The 18,953-nt window shown below is 40.2% G+C and overlaps 1 protein-coding gene across 3 annotated transcripts in view; it reads left to right on the forward strand.

Annotated features, from left to right (window-relative positions):
* The window catches only part of MTUS2 (microtubule associated scaffold protein 2), a 375,450-nt gene that overhangs the window by 252,627 nt on the left and 103,870 nt on the right, over positions 1–18,953 (forward strand). For all 3 annotated transcript variants that reach the window (XM_070749864.1, XM_070749865.1, XM_070749866.1), the window contains one exon: positions 7,463–7,624. In XM_070749864.1, the coding sequence (XP_070605965.1) occupies positions 7,463–7,624 (162 nt within the window). The remainder of the gene's footprint in view (positions 1–7,462; positions 7,625–18,953) is intronic.

An 18,953-nucleotide genomic window follows, 5' to 3' on the forward strand; every position in this document is an offset into this window, starting at 1 on the left:
CAGTTGCGGCCCTATCTGGACCGGGACTCACTGCTCACAGTCACTCATGCCCTCATCACCTCGAGGCTCGACTACTGTAACGCTCTCTACATGGGGCTACCTCTGAAAAGTGTTCGGAAACTTCAGATCGTGCAGAATGCAGCTGCGAGAGCAATCATGGGCTTTCCCAAAAATGCCTATGTTACACCAACACTCCACAGTCTGCATTGGTTGCCGATCAATTTCCGGTCACAATTCAACGTGTTGGTTATGACCTATAAAGCCGTTCATGGCATCGGACCAGAATATCTCCGAGACCGCCTTCTGCTGCACGAATCCCAGCGACCAATTAGGTCCCACAGAGTTGGCCTTCTCCGGGTCCCGTCAACTAAACAATGTCGGTTAGCGGGCCCCAGGGGAAGAGCCTTCTCTGTGGCGGCCCCGACTCTCTGGAACCAGCTCCCCCCAGAGATTAGAACCACCCCTACCCTCCTTGCCTTTTGTAAACTCCTCAAAACCCACCTTTGTCGTCAGGCATGGGGGAATTGGGATATCTCCCCCGGGCCTATATAATTTATGTATGGTATGTTTGTAGGTATGTCTGCTTAAAAATGGGGTTTTCTTAACTACTTTAAATTTTAAATTGTAAATTATTAGATTTGTTATGAATTGTTTTATTATGTTGTGAGCCGCCCCGAGTCTACGGAAAGGGGCGGCATACAAATCTAATAAATAAATAAAATTTGCTCTATTCACCGAGTCTATTTCTACTTTTCTACTTTAGGACTAGGTTCAATATCACAAGATTTTTGTTCCCTTTATAATCTTTTTTTTTTAACAATCATTGCGATCCTTTATGCAATTCAACATTTCCCTCAACAGTTCGATATTGCTTTATTCGGTTAAGAAATAAAATATTTTCCAGTTCTTTGATCCCCCCCAAAGAACATTTGGTCTCAGTCTGTTTTTGATATATAAAAAGACCTAAGTGCATACATTAATAGTTTCATCGGATTACATTTAAATGGGCATCTTCTAATATATTCTTTCTTGGTAAATAAGTAGGTCATATTTCAGCCAGCCTTCTTTTTCTTCTCACAATAAACATTAATTACTCAAACTTACCAGTATGTTGTTTATCAAAAGTTGCTATTTTTTTTTCTGTTTTGCATGAAACAGTTTGAAAATATTCTCTTCTTTTAAGTAACTAAAGAGTCTTGTCAGAAGACTCGGAGGAGTTGACGTAACTTCCCTTGACACCTCACACTTCAAATAGAATGAATTCTGATTTGGAAGGAAGCCGATTTTGTAAATTGAAATGTTCTCTCTATAATAAATTTACACTAATAAAATGGGACTCAAGAGTTAGGTGATTTCAGTAAAAGTATCTGACACGTTCTACTTGGCAAATAATCACAGAACATTTTATTCTTTTTTTAATTTTAATTTTATTTATTTATTTGTTTGTTTGTCCAATACATAAATACATAGGAAGAAAATAGACATAATATAAAAGAGGGTGAAGGTGAACTTAGAGGAGAGGATATATGAAAGGAAGAGAATATATAAGATAGGTGAAAGAAAGGAAAGACAATTGGACAGGGGACGAAAGGCACACCAGTGCACTTATGTACGCCCCTTACTGGCCTCTTAGGAACCTGGAGAGGTCAATCGTGGAGAGTCTAAGGGAGAAGTGTTGGGGGTTAGGGGTTGACACAATTGAGTCCGGTAATAAGTTCCAAGCTTCGATAACTCGATTGTTGAAATCATATTTTTTACAGTCAAGTTTGGCGCGGTTCGTATTAAGTTTGAATCTGTTGTGTGCTCTTGTGTTATTGCGGTTGAAGCTGAAGTAGTCATTGACTGGTAAGATATTGCAGCATATGATCTTGTGGGCAATACTCAGATCGTGTTTTAGGCGTCGTAGTTCTAGGCTTTCTAGGCCTAGGATTGTTAGTCTATTGTTAGTCTTTTATTCATAAACATTTTTGAAAAACAGTGCCTTGTCAAGATAACCTTTACAGGTAGAATATAACCAAAGAAAGTTTGATAATGAATCTTAACACACAAGATAATAACAATAAGAATACAGTGATACCTTGTCTTACAAATGCCTCGTCATACAAACTTTTCGAAATACAAACCCGGGGTTTAAGATTTTTTTGCCTCTTCTTACAAACTATTTTCATCTTACAAACCCACCACCGCCGCTGGGATGCCCCACCTCCAGACTTCCGTTGCCAGCGAAGCACCCGTTTTTGCGCTGCTGGGATTCCCCTGAGGCTCCCCTCCATGGGAAACACCACCTCCGGACTTCCATATTTTTGTGATGCTGCAGGGGAATCCCAGCATGGGAATTCCCAGCATTGCAAAAACACCACCTCCGGACTTCCATATTTTTGTGATGCTGCAGGGGAATCCCAGCATGGGAATTCCCAGCATTGCAAAAATGAGCACTTTGCTGGCAACAGAAGTCCGGAGGTGGGGTTTCCCATGGAGGGGAGCTTCAGGGGAATCCCAGCAGTGCAAAAACTGGCGCTTTGGCTGGCAAAAGGGGTGAATTTTGGGCCTGCACGCATTCATCGCTTTTCCATTGATTCCTATGCGAAACATTGTTTTGTCTTACAAACTTTTCACCTTAAGAACCTCGTCCTGGAACCAATTAAGTTTGTAAGACAAGGTATCACTGTAATACAATAACAGTAATTTTAATAGCCTAACCAAAAAAAACACTTGAACTAGATTTTGTCTTACATTGGCACATTTGCATTTTTATCCCTTACTATAGTTATAGTTTTATACTTCTTTGTTTTCCAGACTAACAAGTATTAACATTCACAATCTTACTTTCTCTGATTTCTACCTCTTGTCTCCCTATCTATTCATAAAATTTGTTCCATGTCTGATTATATTCTGAGTCTTCTGTATCTTTAATTTTTAAGGAGAACATTTTATTCTTAAAGGCAACTTCTACAGTAACTGAACATTTAAAAATATCGGACAGAGAAAAAACAAGTAAAAACAACAACAAAACCCTGTAGGTAAAACTGTCCAAACAAACTTAGTGTTCAAGCAATGCCTTAAAATAGTTTAAGATTTCTGTGGGGAACCTGTCGAAGATGAAACAGGTGATGACATACAGAAACTGTCATGTAGAGACAAACGTTGCTGAATGTCGCCTCTCAGTTGGCAGAAGGACAAAACTCTACTACCTTCTTTGTTTCATTTCTCTCGCTGTTTTCTGCCCACTGCTTTTGTCTCTTGCATTTATATAAGGAGTATCACTTATCAAAACAACAGTCTGAAAGAGAGAGAAATATTATGTCTAAGCAAGGTCCTGCACAATTACACAAGAGCAATATCCACTACTTACTTACTTACTTACTTACTTACTTACTTACTTACTTACTTACTTACTTACTTACTTATTTATTCCAACATACAGTAATACACAATGAAGGTTGTAGAGGATATACTCAAGTAAGATATATTAGAGAAAGAGTAGAAGTGAAAATATAGGAATAAATATATATCAATAAGAGTATAGAATAATATTGTAGAAAAGTATGAGAAGGATAGAATAGAAGAATAGTAGATACGATATATGAGATACAGGAGAGACAATAGGACAGTGGACGGAAGGCACTCTAGTGCACTTATACACGCTCCTTACTGACCTCTTAGGAATCTGGAGAGGTCAACCGTGGATAGTTTAAGGGTAAATTGTTGGGGGTTAGGGGACGATACGACGGAATCCGGTAATGAGTTCCATGCTTTGACAACTCAATTACTAAAGTCATATTTTTACAGTCAAATTTGGAGTGGTTAATATTAAGCTTGTATCTGTTGTGTGCTCTTGTGTTGTTGTGGTTGAAGCTGAAGTAGTCGTTGATAGGCAGAACATTGCAGCATATGATCTTGTGGGCAATACTTAGATAGAAACATAGAAACATAGAAGACTGACGGCAGAAAAAGACCTCATGGTCCATCTAGTCTGCCCTTATACTATTTCCTGTATTTTATCTTACAATTGATATATGTTTATCCCAGGCATGTTTAAATTCAGTTACTGTGGATTTACCAACCATATCTGCTGGAAGTTTGTCTGCTGGAAGTTTGTTCCAAGAAAATAATATTTTCTCATGTTGCTTTTGATCTTTCCCCCAACTAACTTCAAATTGTGTCCCCTTGTTCTTGTGTTCACTTTCCTATTAAAAACACTTCCCTCCTGAACCTTATTTAACCCTTTAACATATTTAAATGTTTCAATCATGTCCCCCCTTTTCCTTCTGTCCTCCAGACTATACAGATTGAGTTCATTAAGTCTTTCCTGATACGTTTTATGCTTAAGACCTTCCACCATTCTTTGGACCCGTTCAATTTTGTCAATATCTTTTTGTAGGTGTTGTTGTGGTTGTGTTGTTGTGGTTGAAGCTGAAGTTGTTGTTGTGGTTGAAGTTGAAGCTAATGGTTTCAACTGAAGCAAGAAAGGCTCTAATGAGGGGTATGTATGGACTATAGCTTTGAAGGCCCTCATAAAAGAATTTAATCTGCCATCTACTCTGGGGAGCCCTAATTGTCAACCACAGAAGGAAAGCAACCAACCAAATTTCCATGGATGGTTGCCAATGCCTCATTGAGGAACCTCAATCATCACCAAAGCTAATATTTTGATTGTAGAAATTGAGGCATAGATGCAAATTGCTCATTTGAACAGCAGGACAGGTTGGCCTTGTAAAGATAATCCATAGTAGGATTTAGGGTTTAAAAAAAAAACTTTTGGAAGCCGGTACTGCTATATTCATGCACAGTAAATTAAATCCCCTACTATTATCTAGGACTAGATAGGAAACCTGGGGCCAAATTATTTGAAGAGCTGTCAGGGAACTCTGTATTTGTTCCAAGAAACCTATTTGGAGCCTGAAAAAAAGCTACACAACCTGTCTGTTTGAGGCCTAAGGTGCAAAACAGAGAGAGACAGAAAGAGAAATACCCACTTTCCTGGGATAAATGACTGTTGTGCTGTTTTAATCTTAGTGGAGGTAGGTAAATAACAAGACAGTTATAAAATCTCAGTTGTAACTTAAGAGGACCAGGTTTAATTATTGGCTGCTAATTCATGGGTGCATAATTATCATCCTGCAATAAAATATGATCGTTAAATATTAAAAAGATTTACTCCTTCTTCCTGACTCATTAGCTTGTGATTTTGCTTCTGCTTTGAACATAGTTGGATGCCTTTTGTTTTCAATTTTTAATGTAATTGGTTAAAGGTCAAGTGTGTTTTCAGGAATGTACATAGATATTAGATGCTCTGTTTTCAGTTAAGATTCGCGTGGTTTCTTTTTAAAGGAAGCTGTAAACTTTGTGAAATACAAAGGCAAGCAAGTTTGTACACTCCCTGGTACAGCTCCCATTATCCCCATGGCCATCGATCATAGGAGATCTAGTCCAAACCTTTGGAGATCACTAAATTGTCATCTTCCCTCTGTGATTAAAGTCCATTTCTGGGTAATGTAGTTTTTTTTTAAAAAAATATATCCTTAGTTCTAAGTTGCTTCTCTCCTTGATTAGTTTTTATCCATTGCTTCTTGTCCTACCTTCAGATTCTTTGGAGAATAGATTGACTCCCTCTTCTTTGTGACAGTCCTTGAAATATTGCAACACTGCTATCATCATCATCATCATCATCATCATCATCATTATTTATTAGATTTGTATGCCGCCCCTCTCCGTAGACTCGGGGCAGCTTACAACAACAATAAAACAATGTACAACAAATCTAATAATTTAAAAGTCACTAAAAATCCCTTATTAAAAAGCAAAAACATACCATGCATAAACTGTATAGGCCCAGGGGAGATGTCTCAGTTCCCCCATGCCTGATGGCAGAGGTGGGTTTTAAGGAGTTTATAAAAGGAAAGGAGGGTGGGGGCAATTCTAATCTCCGGGGAGAGCTGGTTCCAGAGGATCGGGGCCGCCACAGAGAAGGCTCTTCCCCTGGGTCTTGCCAAACAGCATTGTTTAGTCAACGGAACCCGGAGAAGGCCCACTCTTTGGGACCTAACCGGTCGCTGGGATTCGTGCGGCAGAAGGCGGTCCCAGAGATATTCTGGTCCGATGCCATGAAGGGCTTTATAGGTCATAACCAACACTTTGAATTGTGACCGGAAACTGATCGGCAACCAATGCAGACTGCGGAGTGTTGGTGTAACATGGGCATACCTAGGGAAGCCCATGATTGCTCTCGCAGCTGCATTCTGCACAATCTGAAGTTTCCGAACACTCTTCAAAGGTAGCCCCATGTAGAGAGCATTACAGTAGTCGAACCTCGAGGTGATGAGGGCACGAGTGACTGTGAACAGTCAGTCCCGGTCCAGATAGGGCCGCAACTGGTGCACCAGGCGAACCTGGGCAAACACCCCCCTCACCACAGCTGAAAGATGTTTCTCTAATGTAAGATGTGGATCGAGGAGGACGCCCATGTTGCGGACCCTCTCTAAGGGGGTCAATAATTCGCTCCCCTCCCCCCCGGGTTATGGACGGACAGATGTCTCTCCATGGTCCTTCTTTTAATTAAAGTAGACATACCCAATTTCATCAACTGTTATTTATATGGTTTTTGTTGTTGCTGCTTTTCTCTGTACTCTTTCTAAAGTCTCAACTTCTTTTTTATATTGTCCCGATATAATGCAGTATTCCAATTGTGTCCTTACAAGGCATTGTAAAGTGGTATTAACACTTCACATGAGTTTGATTTTATTCCTCTGTTAATTCACACACACACACATACACACAAAGTCGCATGGCTATCTTTGGGGCATTTGGCCCACCAACTCACTTTTATGTCAGATTTGCAGCATATAATTTGCAGCATGTAATTTACAATGGGATTTTTTTTGCTGGTGTTCTGGTTTTTGACCCAAAAACACTCAGTGGAGAGAATGGATTTGCTTAATAAAAGTGACACCCACTTAAAAACAGTCATAATTTCATTCTTTCATAACTTGGCTTCTAAGTTACGACTGTAATCCTGAGTTCAGTTATGGTTTTAAGTTAAAAGATTCTCTATTTTTTTATTGTTCTCTGTTTTTGGTGAACTGCACAGAATTCCTGGTGTTATACAAATTTTAATAAATATTAAGACTTCCCAATTCACTCTCATCTGGATGTTCTAAGTTTTCGTCCTATGCTTGCAATACTCTGCGATAGAGCAGAACAGATTACAAAAGTTTGACAAGTAAATGCTGTCAGTTTCTACTTTCTTTTTGCAAGCAGCATTCTTCCTTTTAAAATGGTATATTTTTTTAAAAAAAAAACAGGATTTAAAATTTACACAGCCCAACTGACTCAATTCTCCATCATTTAAAATAACAAGACTTTTTGATTTGCCAGTGACATTAATAAGGTTAGCCTTTCTCTGCACAAGGCGCACATCTATTTTTAATGCAGTTCTAATTGGGATGTTTTTGGTTTCCTGCAGATTCAAGCCTTGGAAATGAAGAGCAAATCATTCTTAAGGCAGCTGAACCATCTAAAGAAGCACTTAAGGGGGTCAGTAGAACTTCGCTGCAGGCGTCAAACAGCACACCAATTGCCCGCAGGAGTCTACTTCCGGCACCAAAGACAGGAACAGCACCGGCTGGTAAGTTATTCCATGTGCCAGAATTCATCTGACATGTATTTGTGTATGTGCAATGAATATGTATTTTAAAATTTTGTAGTATAGCCAGCGAAGGCTGAAAAACGTTTTACTACCACGCTGTGGGCGTGGATTATTTTGTGGGTGTGGCTTGCCGGTCATGTGATCAGGTGGAAATGGCTTGACGATCATGTGACTGGGGGTGGCTTAAAGGTCATTTATTTATTATTTATTTATTAATCAAATTTATATGCCGCCCCTCTCCGGCTTAAAGGTGGCCAACTTGACCTCACTCACATCAAGGGTTTGGGTAAGGGTTAGGGTGCCTGGCTTCTCCTTGCCTCAAGGAGATACAATTTCCCTATCTATTTACTATTACTGAACATCCAAAATATACTATTTAATTAAGGGAGATTATGATCCCGCTATATAGAGTGCTAGTGAGACCACATTTGGAATACAGTGTTCAGATCTGGAGACCTCACCTACAAAAAGATATTGACAAAATTGAACGGGTCCAAAGACGGGCTACAAGAATGGTGGAAGGTCTCAAGCATAAAACATATCAGGAAAAACTTAATGAACTCAATCTGTATAGTCTGGAGGACAGAAGGAAAAGGGGGGACATGATCGAAGCATTTAAATGTGTTAAAGGGTTAAATAAGGTTCAGGAGGGAAGTGTTTGTAATAGGAAAGTGAACACAAGAACAAGGGGACACAATCTGAAGTTAGTTGGGGGAAAGATCAGAAGCAACATGAGAAAATATTATTTTACTGAAAGAGTAGCAGATCCTTGGAACAAACTTCCAGCAGACGTGGTAGATAAATCCAAGTAACTAAATTTAAACATGCCCGGGGTAAACATATATCCATCCTAAGATAAAATACAGAAAATAGTATAAGGGCAGACTAGATGGACCATGAGGTCTTTTTCTGCCGTCAGACTTCTATGTTTCTATGTATGTATATATATGCCATATGTGTACATACATATTACACACAGGCACACAAAAATATACATTATCTACTATATAAACTGTATGTGAATGTACAGACACACACAGAGCTCTTCTTAAATTATACACATTCAACCTCATTTATTGCGATAGGAAAAACATACCCAGAGCCCAGAAGGGGAAAAATTCAACATTTTTCTACCGGTTCTGCATACATGACCAAAAGTTTTCTACCAGTTCTGCGTACCTGACCATACCCATAGGAGCCCATCATTGTATAACTCACCCCTAATTCAGAGTAGATTACCTACAAAGCATCCAAATAAGTTCTGAAATGTGTGCTCAAATCTGTTTAATACTTTAGAATTAAACAGTTATTCCTGTTCAGTTAATCCCTGGAGTATTCAACAATGGATGTTCAACGTGAACTAGCAAGGCATAAAAATCAGGCATCCTCAATAAGTCTGTGTGTTGAGCACAGATATTTATAGCAGATTTATTTATTTATTTATTTATTCAATTTTTATGCTGCCCTTCTCCTTAGACTCCTTATACTTACTTATACTCACCTTATACTTACCTTGTAAGTATATTCACTTATACGTTTTACAAACTTCCCCAGAATCAAGAATTTTGATAAATCCCTGACCACAGGTTATTATTGGAAGCACTGAGCCAAACACGCCTGCAGTGAATGGCATTTCCTTATAAGTTGACAGCCCTTCATACGGGTTGTAGAAGAGGCATTCCCAGTACATTTCTTAGGACAGAAGAGCTTGTACACAAATATGCCCATCCCTCTGCCAGAGAGTTATAAAAACTCTAATTGAAAAGCCAAGAGCAGAAATCAGTAAAACCTGGAAAAAAGGTTAGGTGAGCAACCTGGGAGTTGGCTTCCATTTTCCCAACAATCTCTGAAGTTTGTAAGCTCTTGGGAAAGTCTGGGAACTTTGAAGCAGAGGATGGTTCAATTTGCTTTGAAGAAGTCTTCTATCTCCGGGACCGCCTTCTGCCGCACGAATCCCAGCAACCGATTAGGTCCCACAGAGTTGGCGTCCTCTGGCGGGTCCCAGGGGAAGAGCCTTCTCTGTGGCGGCCCCGACTCTCTGGAACCAGCTCCCTCCGGAGATTAGAACTGCCCCCACCCTCCTTGCCTTCCATAAACTCCTTAAAACTCACCTCTGCCTTAGGCATGGGGGAATTGAGGCATTCCCCCCCTCCCCCGGGCCTATACAATTATTTATTTATTAATTATTTATTATTTAGATTTGCATGCCGCCCCTCTCCGAAGACTCGTATGGTATGTCTGTGTGTATGTCTGGTTTAATAATGGGGGTTTTAAATGTTTTTAAAATTTATTAGATTTGTCATGAATTGTTTTATTGTATGCTGTGAGCCGCCCCGAGTCTACGGAGAGGGACGGCATACAAATCTAATTAATAATAATAATAATAATAATAATAATAATAATAATAATAATAATAATAATTTGAGTAGAAATAAGTAAGCAAGGTGGCTCAGTAAGCTAGGACACTGAGCTTGTCGATCAGAAAGGTCGGCAGTTTGGTGGTTTGAATCCCTAGCGCCATATAATGGAGTGAGCTCCTGTTACTTGCCCCAGCTTCTGCCAACTTAGCAGCTTGAAAGCACGTAAAAAATCCAAGTAGAAAAACAGGGTAACAGCATTCCATGTTTCTTTGATGTTTAGTCACGCCATCCACATGACCACAAAGATGTCTTCGGACAGTGCTGGCTCTTTGGCTTAGAAATGAAGATGAGTACCGCCCCCGAGAGCCAGGAACGACTAGCTTGTACTGTATGTGCGAGGGGAACGTTTATCTACGTAAACAACCCAACAAAGAATATCATGCTTAGTTTGATTATGTATGTGATGCTAAGTCAAATTTTCCATATTTTTCTCTGCAGGCAGGGAGTTATTTTTATTGGTATTTCATATTGGGTTCCAGAAGCTTTATTTTTCTCTGCAGGATCTTCTTGTAATCAATAATATTAATGAGAAACTATTTCCTAATGTTACAGATTAAATCAGCACCATCTTCTAACTTGTTGGGAGCATTGGATTTTCCTTGAGATCATTTTACTCAAGTTGCCAGCAGCTGTGCAGTAGCAGTTGTTTTTTTCAGCATTGGATACCTGCATTTTTAGTATTTGACGTTAAAATTGTTATTTTGTTATTCTTTTTGGATAAAATTGTATTTTATTTATCTCTGCTGAGGGTGGAAGAAAGAGCTCAATCATATTGTCAGTATTTCTTGGCCAGGAGTTTGCATTACTGAGATTATTGGTTTTTCATAGAATTATCTTGTTATTACCATAAAGGCTATAGATTGAGAAAATGCTGACACTCACACATACCAGGTTTAGGGAATGGAGCCCCAACTGAGAATAAATGGTAGCAGTGGAAATTATCAAGTCCATTCCTCTAAACCAGTGTTTTTCAACCAGTGTGCCGTGGCACACTAGTGTGCCGCGAGACATGGTCAGGTGTGCCGCGAAGCTCAGCAAGAGAGAGAGAGAGAGAAAGAAAGTAAGAGAGAGAGAGAAAGAGAGAGAGAAAGCAAGCAAGCAAGAGAGAAAGAGAAAGAGAGAAAGAAAGCAAGAGAGAGAGAGAGAGAAAGAGAGGCAGGGAAGGAGGGAGAGATAGAAAGAGCAAAAAAGAGAGGAAGAAAGGAAGAGGGATGGAGAGAGAGAGGAAGGAAGGAAGAGAAAGAAAGAGGGAGAGAAATAGAGCGAAAGGGAGGAAGAGAGAGAGAGAGAATTTTTTTGTCCAAACTTTTTTTAGCCCCCACCCACTCCCCCCCGCTCAATGTGCCCCATGATTTTGTATATGTAAAAAATGTGCCGCAGCTCAAAAAAGGTTGAAAATCACTGCTCTAAACCATGGGTTTGAATATGCAGGGACCTTCTAACCAGTAATGGGCAGCCAAAAATTTTACTGCTACACTGTGGGTATGGCTTATTTTGTGGGTGTGGCTTAATGGTCATGTCACTGGGTAGGGATGGCTTGCTGGCCATGTGATCAGGTGGCAGTGGTTTGAACTATCATCATTGTTCAAGTGAACTGTTAAGTCCTCGACTTACAACTTTACCATTGTCACTTGCTGGGGTGACAATTTGCTTCGTGTTTCCCGTGCTCTCCTTCCCGAGTCGCCCCCCCCACCTCAGGCTGGGTAGCTAGGCGAATGGGTGCTGCCAGAAGCATAAATGCTGCCAGCGCTGCTTCTGCCCACGTCTTCTGCTTACACCTCGGGCAGGAGATGGCCGCGTGAGGCTGGAGGGGAGCCAGCAAGAGAGAGGGAAGCTCATCTGAGGCCAGGAAGAAGGAAAGAGTAAAAAAGCAAGGAGCGCAGACGCAGCAGCAGGGAATGCCATCCACATGACCACAAAGATGTCTTCGGACAGTGCTGGCTCTTTGGCTTAGAAATGAAGATGAGTACCGCCCCCTAGAGCCGAGAACGACTAGCATGTACTGTATGTGCGAGGGGAACGTTTATCTACGTAAACAACCCAACAAAGAATATCATGCTTAGTTTGATTATGTATGTGATGCTAAGTACGAATCCCAGCGACCAGTTAGGTCCCACAGAGTGGGTCTTCTCCGGGTCCCGTCAACTAAACAATGTCGCTTGGCGGGACCCAGGGGAAGAGCCTTCTCTGGGGCGGCCCCGGCCCTCTGGAACCAACTCCCCCCAGAGATTAGAATTGCCCCCACCCTCCTTGCCTTTCGTAAGCTACTTAAAACCCACCTCTGCTGCCAGGCATGGGGGAATTAAGATTTCTTCTCCCCCTAGGCCGTTACAATGGTATGCATGGTATGTTTGTATGTGTGTTTGGTTTTGTATATTAAGGGGTTTTAATTTGCTTTTAGTATTGGATTATTATTGTATACTGTCTATGATTGCTGTTAGCCGCCCCGAGTTTTCGGAGAGGGGCAGCATATAAATCCAATAAAATTTGAAACTTGAAACTTGAAAAAAGGAGAGCTCAGCCGAGACCAGTAATCCAGAAAATGACAGCAGCCGATCAACTGGAGCTGCGCATGCATCTGCATCTTCATTTCCGTCGGTGGAATTGTGTTCTACCCCATCCTGCCATACTGCCCATCCCTGCTTCTAACCCAGTGATGGCGAACCTATGGCACGGGTACCATAGGTGGCACACAGAGCCATATCTGTTAGCACACGACCCGTTGCCCTAGCTCAGCTCCAACAGGCGTGTGTGTACCAACCAACTGATTTTGGGTTCACACAGAGACTCTGGGAGGGCCTTTTTGGCTTCCAGAGAACCTCCGGAAGGATGGGGGAGGGCGTTTTTACCCTCCCCCTGCTCCACGGAAGCCAATGGAGCCTGAGGAGGGTGAAACACGAACCTACTGGGCCCACCAGAAGTTGGGAAATAGGCTATTTATGGCCTCCAGAAAGCCTCCGGGGGATGGGGGTAACTGTTTTCACCCTCCCTGGGCATTGAATTATGGATGTGGGCACTCGCGCATGCGCAATAACCCACGCGCAAGCTCTTTCGGCACCTGAGGAAAAAAAGGTTCACCATCACTGTTGTAACCTATCAACTTTCTCAGGTCTATGGGTTCGGTTGCCTGCTACAATATTATAAACCTTCAGAACTTTGTTCTAAATGTATAAATATGTATGAATATCTACAAAGGTATCCCTCCCTGAATGAAAAAGGCTTGTATATATGCTGTTCATTCATCATTTTTGTCCAATATCCCTTATCATGTGCAGTCTAATTGTCTTCACATCAGAGACCCCCTCACTTGGGTAATTTGTATGGATATACAGTGGTACCTCTACTTGAGAACTTAAATCGTTCCATGACCAGAATCTTAAGTAGAAAAGTTTGTAAGAAGAAGCGACTTTTCCCATAGGGATCAATGTAAAAGCAAATAATGTGTGCGATTGGGGAAACCACAGGGAGGGTGGAGGCCCTGTTTCCTCCCAGGAGATTCCTAGAGAAGCCCCACAGAGGCTTCTCCCTGCCTTTTCTGGCCCTGTTTCCTCCCAGGAGATTCCTAGAGAGGCCCCACAGAGGCTTCTCCCTGCCTTTTCTGGTTACAGTTTCAGAGGCTCGGGTTTGTAAGTGGAAAATGATTCTTGAGAAGAGGCAAAAAAAATTGAACACCAGGTTCTTATCTAGAAAAGTTTGTAAGTAGAGGCTGTTGGCTTGTCTCAGTTAGCTAGGCTATTAAACCTTCGACAATACCAAGCAGAGAATTTTAACAGAACGTGGATGTGTGATAAAGCCAAGACACAGACATAGTTAAATAAGTATCATTTACATATAAACAAAATATAAACAATCCAGAATAAGCACAAAGCAAATACAGAATAATACGCACTGAGCAATTACAAGATTAGAGCACAAAGCAAAATACAATATTGATAAAAGCACAAAGCTTATACAAGCACGAAGCTTAAACACAACATAGATAAAGCTCGAAGCTAATACAAGCACGGAGCTGAGAAAGACAACTCCCCCATCTCAGGCAAAAGTAAAGGAAATGACCGAGCAAAATAATGAGCTTTTATAGCTTCAATGAGGAAGTGATGAAACAGCCTTGAATATTAACTCTTCAAGTACAAGTTAACCCTTTAAGTTACAGTACAGTTTTACAGTAGCAACTGTAACATTTAAAGTGACAGTACAAGTTTGGTACAAGTGTACAATATGTAGTTTACAATGGCAAACCCTAACACACATGTACCCTGTACTAACAGAGGCGTTCGTACGTAGAGGTACCACTGTATTAGTACTTTGCCTTCTTTTCAAACTAGACTGTGAAGTAGCAAGGCAGAAATCTTCCCAGCTCTTTAAATTATCTGATGCTTCAGAAGAAGGGAGAGCCATAAATGTTTCCATCCATTCATCATCTGGTCTTCCTGTACTTGATTCATGCTCCTGTTACAAGATATAAACCTCAAATAAATCACAGTAATCAGGAAGAGCAATTGAAGGCATCAGGGCTTGAATTATAGAAATATACCAAAATTGCCCTTTCTGATAGTGACTCTAGGTTTCGGGGGCTTCACAAATTGTTTCCCTGGAGAGACTCCAAAGGATGGATGATTGTTCATAATTGCTAAAAACATGAGTCCAATCAATTTCACAGCTTAATGTTGTTGGATTAGAATGAATGGAGAACCCACTCGGATAATTTGCACTCCAGAAGGAAGACAGGTTGTCAATGCAGTAACTTTAAATAAATTAGTACTTAGGGATTCCTGTTATCAGGTTGGTTAAATTCAGAAGCTGTAGTTTCTGGTGACTTTGCTGATGATATGTGGGCTTCGAGAAAGAGAAGAGTATATATGTTGTGGTTAGCTCTGGCCCAGCTCCTGCCCCAAGGAATGTGCAGATGGATGTGGGGGAGACATCCACATGCCGCAGGCCTATTTTGCTCCCGATGGAATCTGCCGACAAAGCCTCCTCTGACCAAGGAAGCGTGAGTGACAGGGAAGAGGGGAGTTTGGCAGACTGCCCAGGAGGAGATCAGTCATCTGTATCATCCCTGGATTCTGAACAAGAATTAATGACACATCCACGCATGCGTAGAGTGATGCATAGGATATAACAACTGAAGGATTATTACAAGAGAAAATGAGGCCACCTGTGGTTGGGTGGGGCTGCTGTAATTAGTGCTACAGATAAAAGTGCAACTTGGTGTTTTAGCCTCATGGCAGTTTATCTGCTTGTTTCGTCAAGGTCGTGGTTTTTGTGCTGTTCAAGATTGTGTGTGGACTCTCTGGACTTTAGGATTGGACTCAATTTCCCAGTTATTGGGTGAGCAATTGGATTGCATTTAACCTATGCCTTGTGTGTACCAGAAAATCTCTTTGACATTTAAAAAGAGAGCTGTTTCTGTTTTTCTGTTTATAAAAACTTTTGGGTTTTCCTTTTATCGTGTGGTGTGTGTCTTCCTGGACTAATTACCCTGTAATTACGGGCGGTTGAAACACGCCGGCAGAACAATATACAAGACAGCTTTATCTGCAAAAGTCCAGTTTAGACCTTCTGTAAGCTGATTTTTAAATATTAAAATGGGTAAATCTTGTTTATAAGAAGCTCTCAATGGAAAAGGTTCATGGCTGCTCAAAAGAAAGGGTATCTCTTTACTTATTTGCTCTATAAATAATGTATAAATAGGATGTGAAAAATCTTAATAGCTTTATATTTGACTAATAAAGCATGACCTGATAAAGTCACTCTTTCAGCCTATACATTTTTGTTTTGTGAAAATGTTATACTGTAGATAATCATATGACACATTCATGATAGTGCTATATAGTTTTTAATACGATCTGCTTTTGAGAGGAATTATTGAGTTGTAATCCACCAGGAAAATATTCAGGTGTAAACATATAGAGAGATTAGTTCCTCTAAAATATTTATTTTATTTTATTATTTTATTAATTGGACTTATATGCCGTCCCTCTCCAAGGACTCAGTTAGTACTTTTTAGTACGTTGACTATTTCTACTTGATTTAAATAACTATTGGCAAGGAAATGATTTCACTAAAGTTTTAAATTGGAGCTTTTGAAATGGGTAAATTTTTTCAAATGGATATCTGAAACTTTGTCTGTATTTATTTTCCGCATCTTTAAAATAGAATGTCTATTTATTTAATGTTAGTTTCATTAATTTTTGCGTATGAAAAAAGTGGAACACCATGCTGAGAAACCACAAAAATGAAAGATCGCTTTTTCTTGGAGTGGGTAATCCTGTATGTAAGCGTAGATAATAGTTTTCAAGTTATAACAGTGATAAAAAAAACTAACTTTGAGAACCAATATTTGCATTTACAACTGATCAGTAAAGCAAAGGTAAGTTGAAGCAAGATCCTAAGCACAGTTACAGGTGAAACTCGAAAAATTAGAATAGTGTGCAAAAGTTCATTTATTTCAGTAATGCAACTTAAAAGATGAAACGTAATATATCCGAGAGGCTCATTACATGCAGGACAAGATAGTTCAAGTTGTGATTTGTGAAAATTGTGATGATTATGGAGTATAGCTCATGACAAACCCAAATCTCTCTTCTCAGAAAATTAGAATATTTATTGATTTATTTATTTATTTATTTATTGGATTTGTATGCCTCCCCAACCACAGGTGGCCTCATTTTCTCTTGTAATAATCCTTCAGTTGTTGTCTCCTATGCATCCCTCTACGCATGCGTGGATGTGTCATTAATTCCTGTTCAGAATCCAGGGATGGTACAGAGGATTGATCTCCTCCTGGGCTGTCTGCCAAACTCCCCTCTTCCCTGTCACTCACGCTTCCTTGGTCAGAGGAGGCTTCGTCGGCAGATTCCATCGGGAGCAAAACAGGCCTGTGGCATATGGATGTTTCCCCCACATCCATCTGCACATTCCTTGGGGCAGGAGCTGGGCCAGAGCTAACCACAACACCTAATAACTACCCTTTTTCATTCCAAAAACATACAGCTGAATTCAGAAAAGTGCAGCTGCCAAAAGATCATTGTGCTTCCATTCTCTAATTGCTTCAGAACGTACAAATGTAGGACATTTTTATCCAAATGCAAGCAATAAATTGTCGGTATCTTCAGTTATGTAAACTATTCCACAGCGCAATATATGGAGAATAGATTGTGAAGGCCTTTGTTGCTGGATAGCTCCAGCTGTCTCTGCTGACAGCAAGCAGGAGAGAGATCCATTTCCTTGATGCCCTCCCACGTCTCACAATCAAATGCAGAGATAACCAATATTTTGTGGCTTTAGCTTCCCTGCTGCCTTTGGTATCCATGCTGTTCTTGTTTCTACCCAGTTACAAGGTTAATGCAGAAATCCATAGACGAAATGTTCCAATCTGAAGACAAGGTGTCTGCTTCCTTCGTTTGCAATGCTGAACTGTGGCAATTGGGTATCAGTTGGCCTTCTCCGGGTCCCATCGACTAAACAATGTTGTTTGGCTAGACCCAGGGGAAGAGCCTTCTCTGTGGCTGCCCCGACCCTCTGGAACCAGCTCTCCCTGGAGATTAGAATTGCCCCCACCCTCCTTGCCTTTCGTAAACTCCTTAAAACCCACCTCTGCCATCAGGCATGGAGGAATTGAGACATTTCCACCGGGCCTATACAGTTTATGCATGGTATGTTTGTGTGTATGTTTTTGCTTTTTAATAAGGGATTTTAGTGACTTTTAAATTTTTAGATTTGTTGTACATTGTTTTATTGTTGTTGTGAGCCGCCTCGAGTCTACGGAGAAAGGCGGCATACAAATCTAATAATAATAATAATAATAATAATAATAATAATAATAATAATAATAATAATAATAATAGCAGTGTTGCAATATTTCAAGGGCTGCCACATCTACCCCTTCAGGTTCTGTTGCTGATCCTTTATCATATTAATAAATCTTGGTCACATTTTGATTTTTCTACAAATTCCGAGAGACCAACCCAGGAAATTACATTCTATGTTACAATGAGGTACAGCAAACAATTTCTAAAATTTGGATCCATTTTTTGAAAAAGATCTCTGTTCCCATACATTTAAAATAGTTTATGGAAGATATTCTAGCCAGTTGTATGTTTTAGCTTCAAACTTCTGCAAGAAAGGAACTTTGGATATATACATTTATTTTTTAAATTATTTTTTATTAACTTTATATGCCACCTATTTCATTGTCAATTGACTCTGTGCAGCTTACAACATTCTAAAAGCAAAAGTAGAAATGATTGAATACTAGAATCAATAGAGATTAGATAAATTAGACACCAGAATAAAATGAAGTGACAGTGAGATTTTACTAATCCACTAACTACTTTCAAATTGGAAAGCCACAAATTATGAAAATTTGAGTAAGTTAAATTCTTGTGATAAGAAGTAAATAAGGAGTAGTGATGGGCAAACCGAACCCGCACAATTCGGGTCTGTACTAAATTTTGTGGTATTCGGTATGCCGAACCCGAACCCGAATTATTTTCAAACTTTGGGCAAAGTTTGGAGCTTTGACGTCACCAGCAGGTTGCTAAGGACGCCAAGGTGATCACTTCCTGGATTCCACGTCAAAGCTCCGCCCCGGGAATCTCTTCGTGGGAGGGATTCCCCGTTCAGGTTCGGGTTCGGTTTGGGTTCGGCCGAATTTTGCGTAAAGTTCGGCCGAACCTGCCGAACCTGAACACCGTTGGGCTTGCCCATCACTAATAAGGAGTCATTTGGTAAAGAAACATCAAGTATACTAATAAATAAAAAACCCATAATTTTACCTGTGCATTGTTATTTAAAACAAACATGGTGATGCAAACAATGATATTTTATAGTATCTGCTTGTCATCCAAATGAGGTGACTTTAATTAACCCCACATAAATCTCAT

This window comes from Erythrolamprus reginae, chromosome 4 (assembly GCF_031021105.1).
Source record: "Erythrolamprus reginae isolate rEryReg1 chromosome 4, rEryReg1.hap1, whole genome shotgun sequence".
NCBI lineage: Eukaryota > Metazoa > Chordata > Lepidosauria > Squamata > Dipsadidae > Erythrolamprus > Erythrolamprus reginae.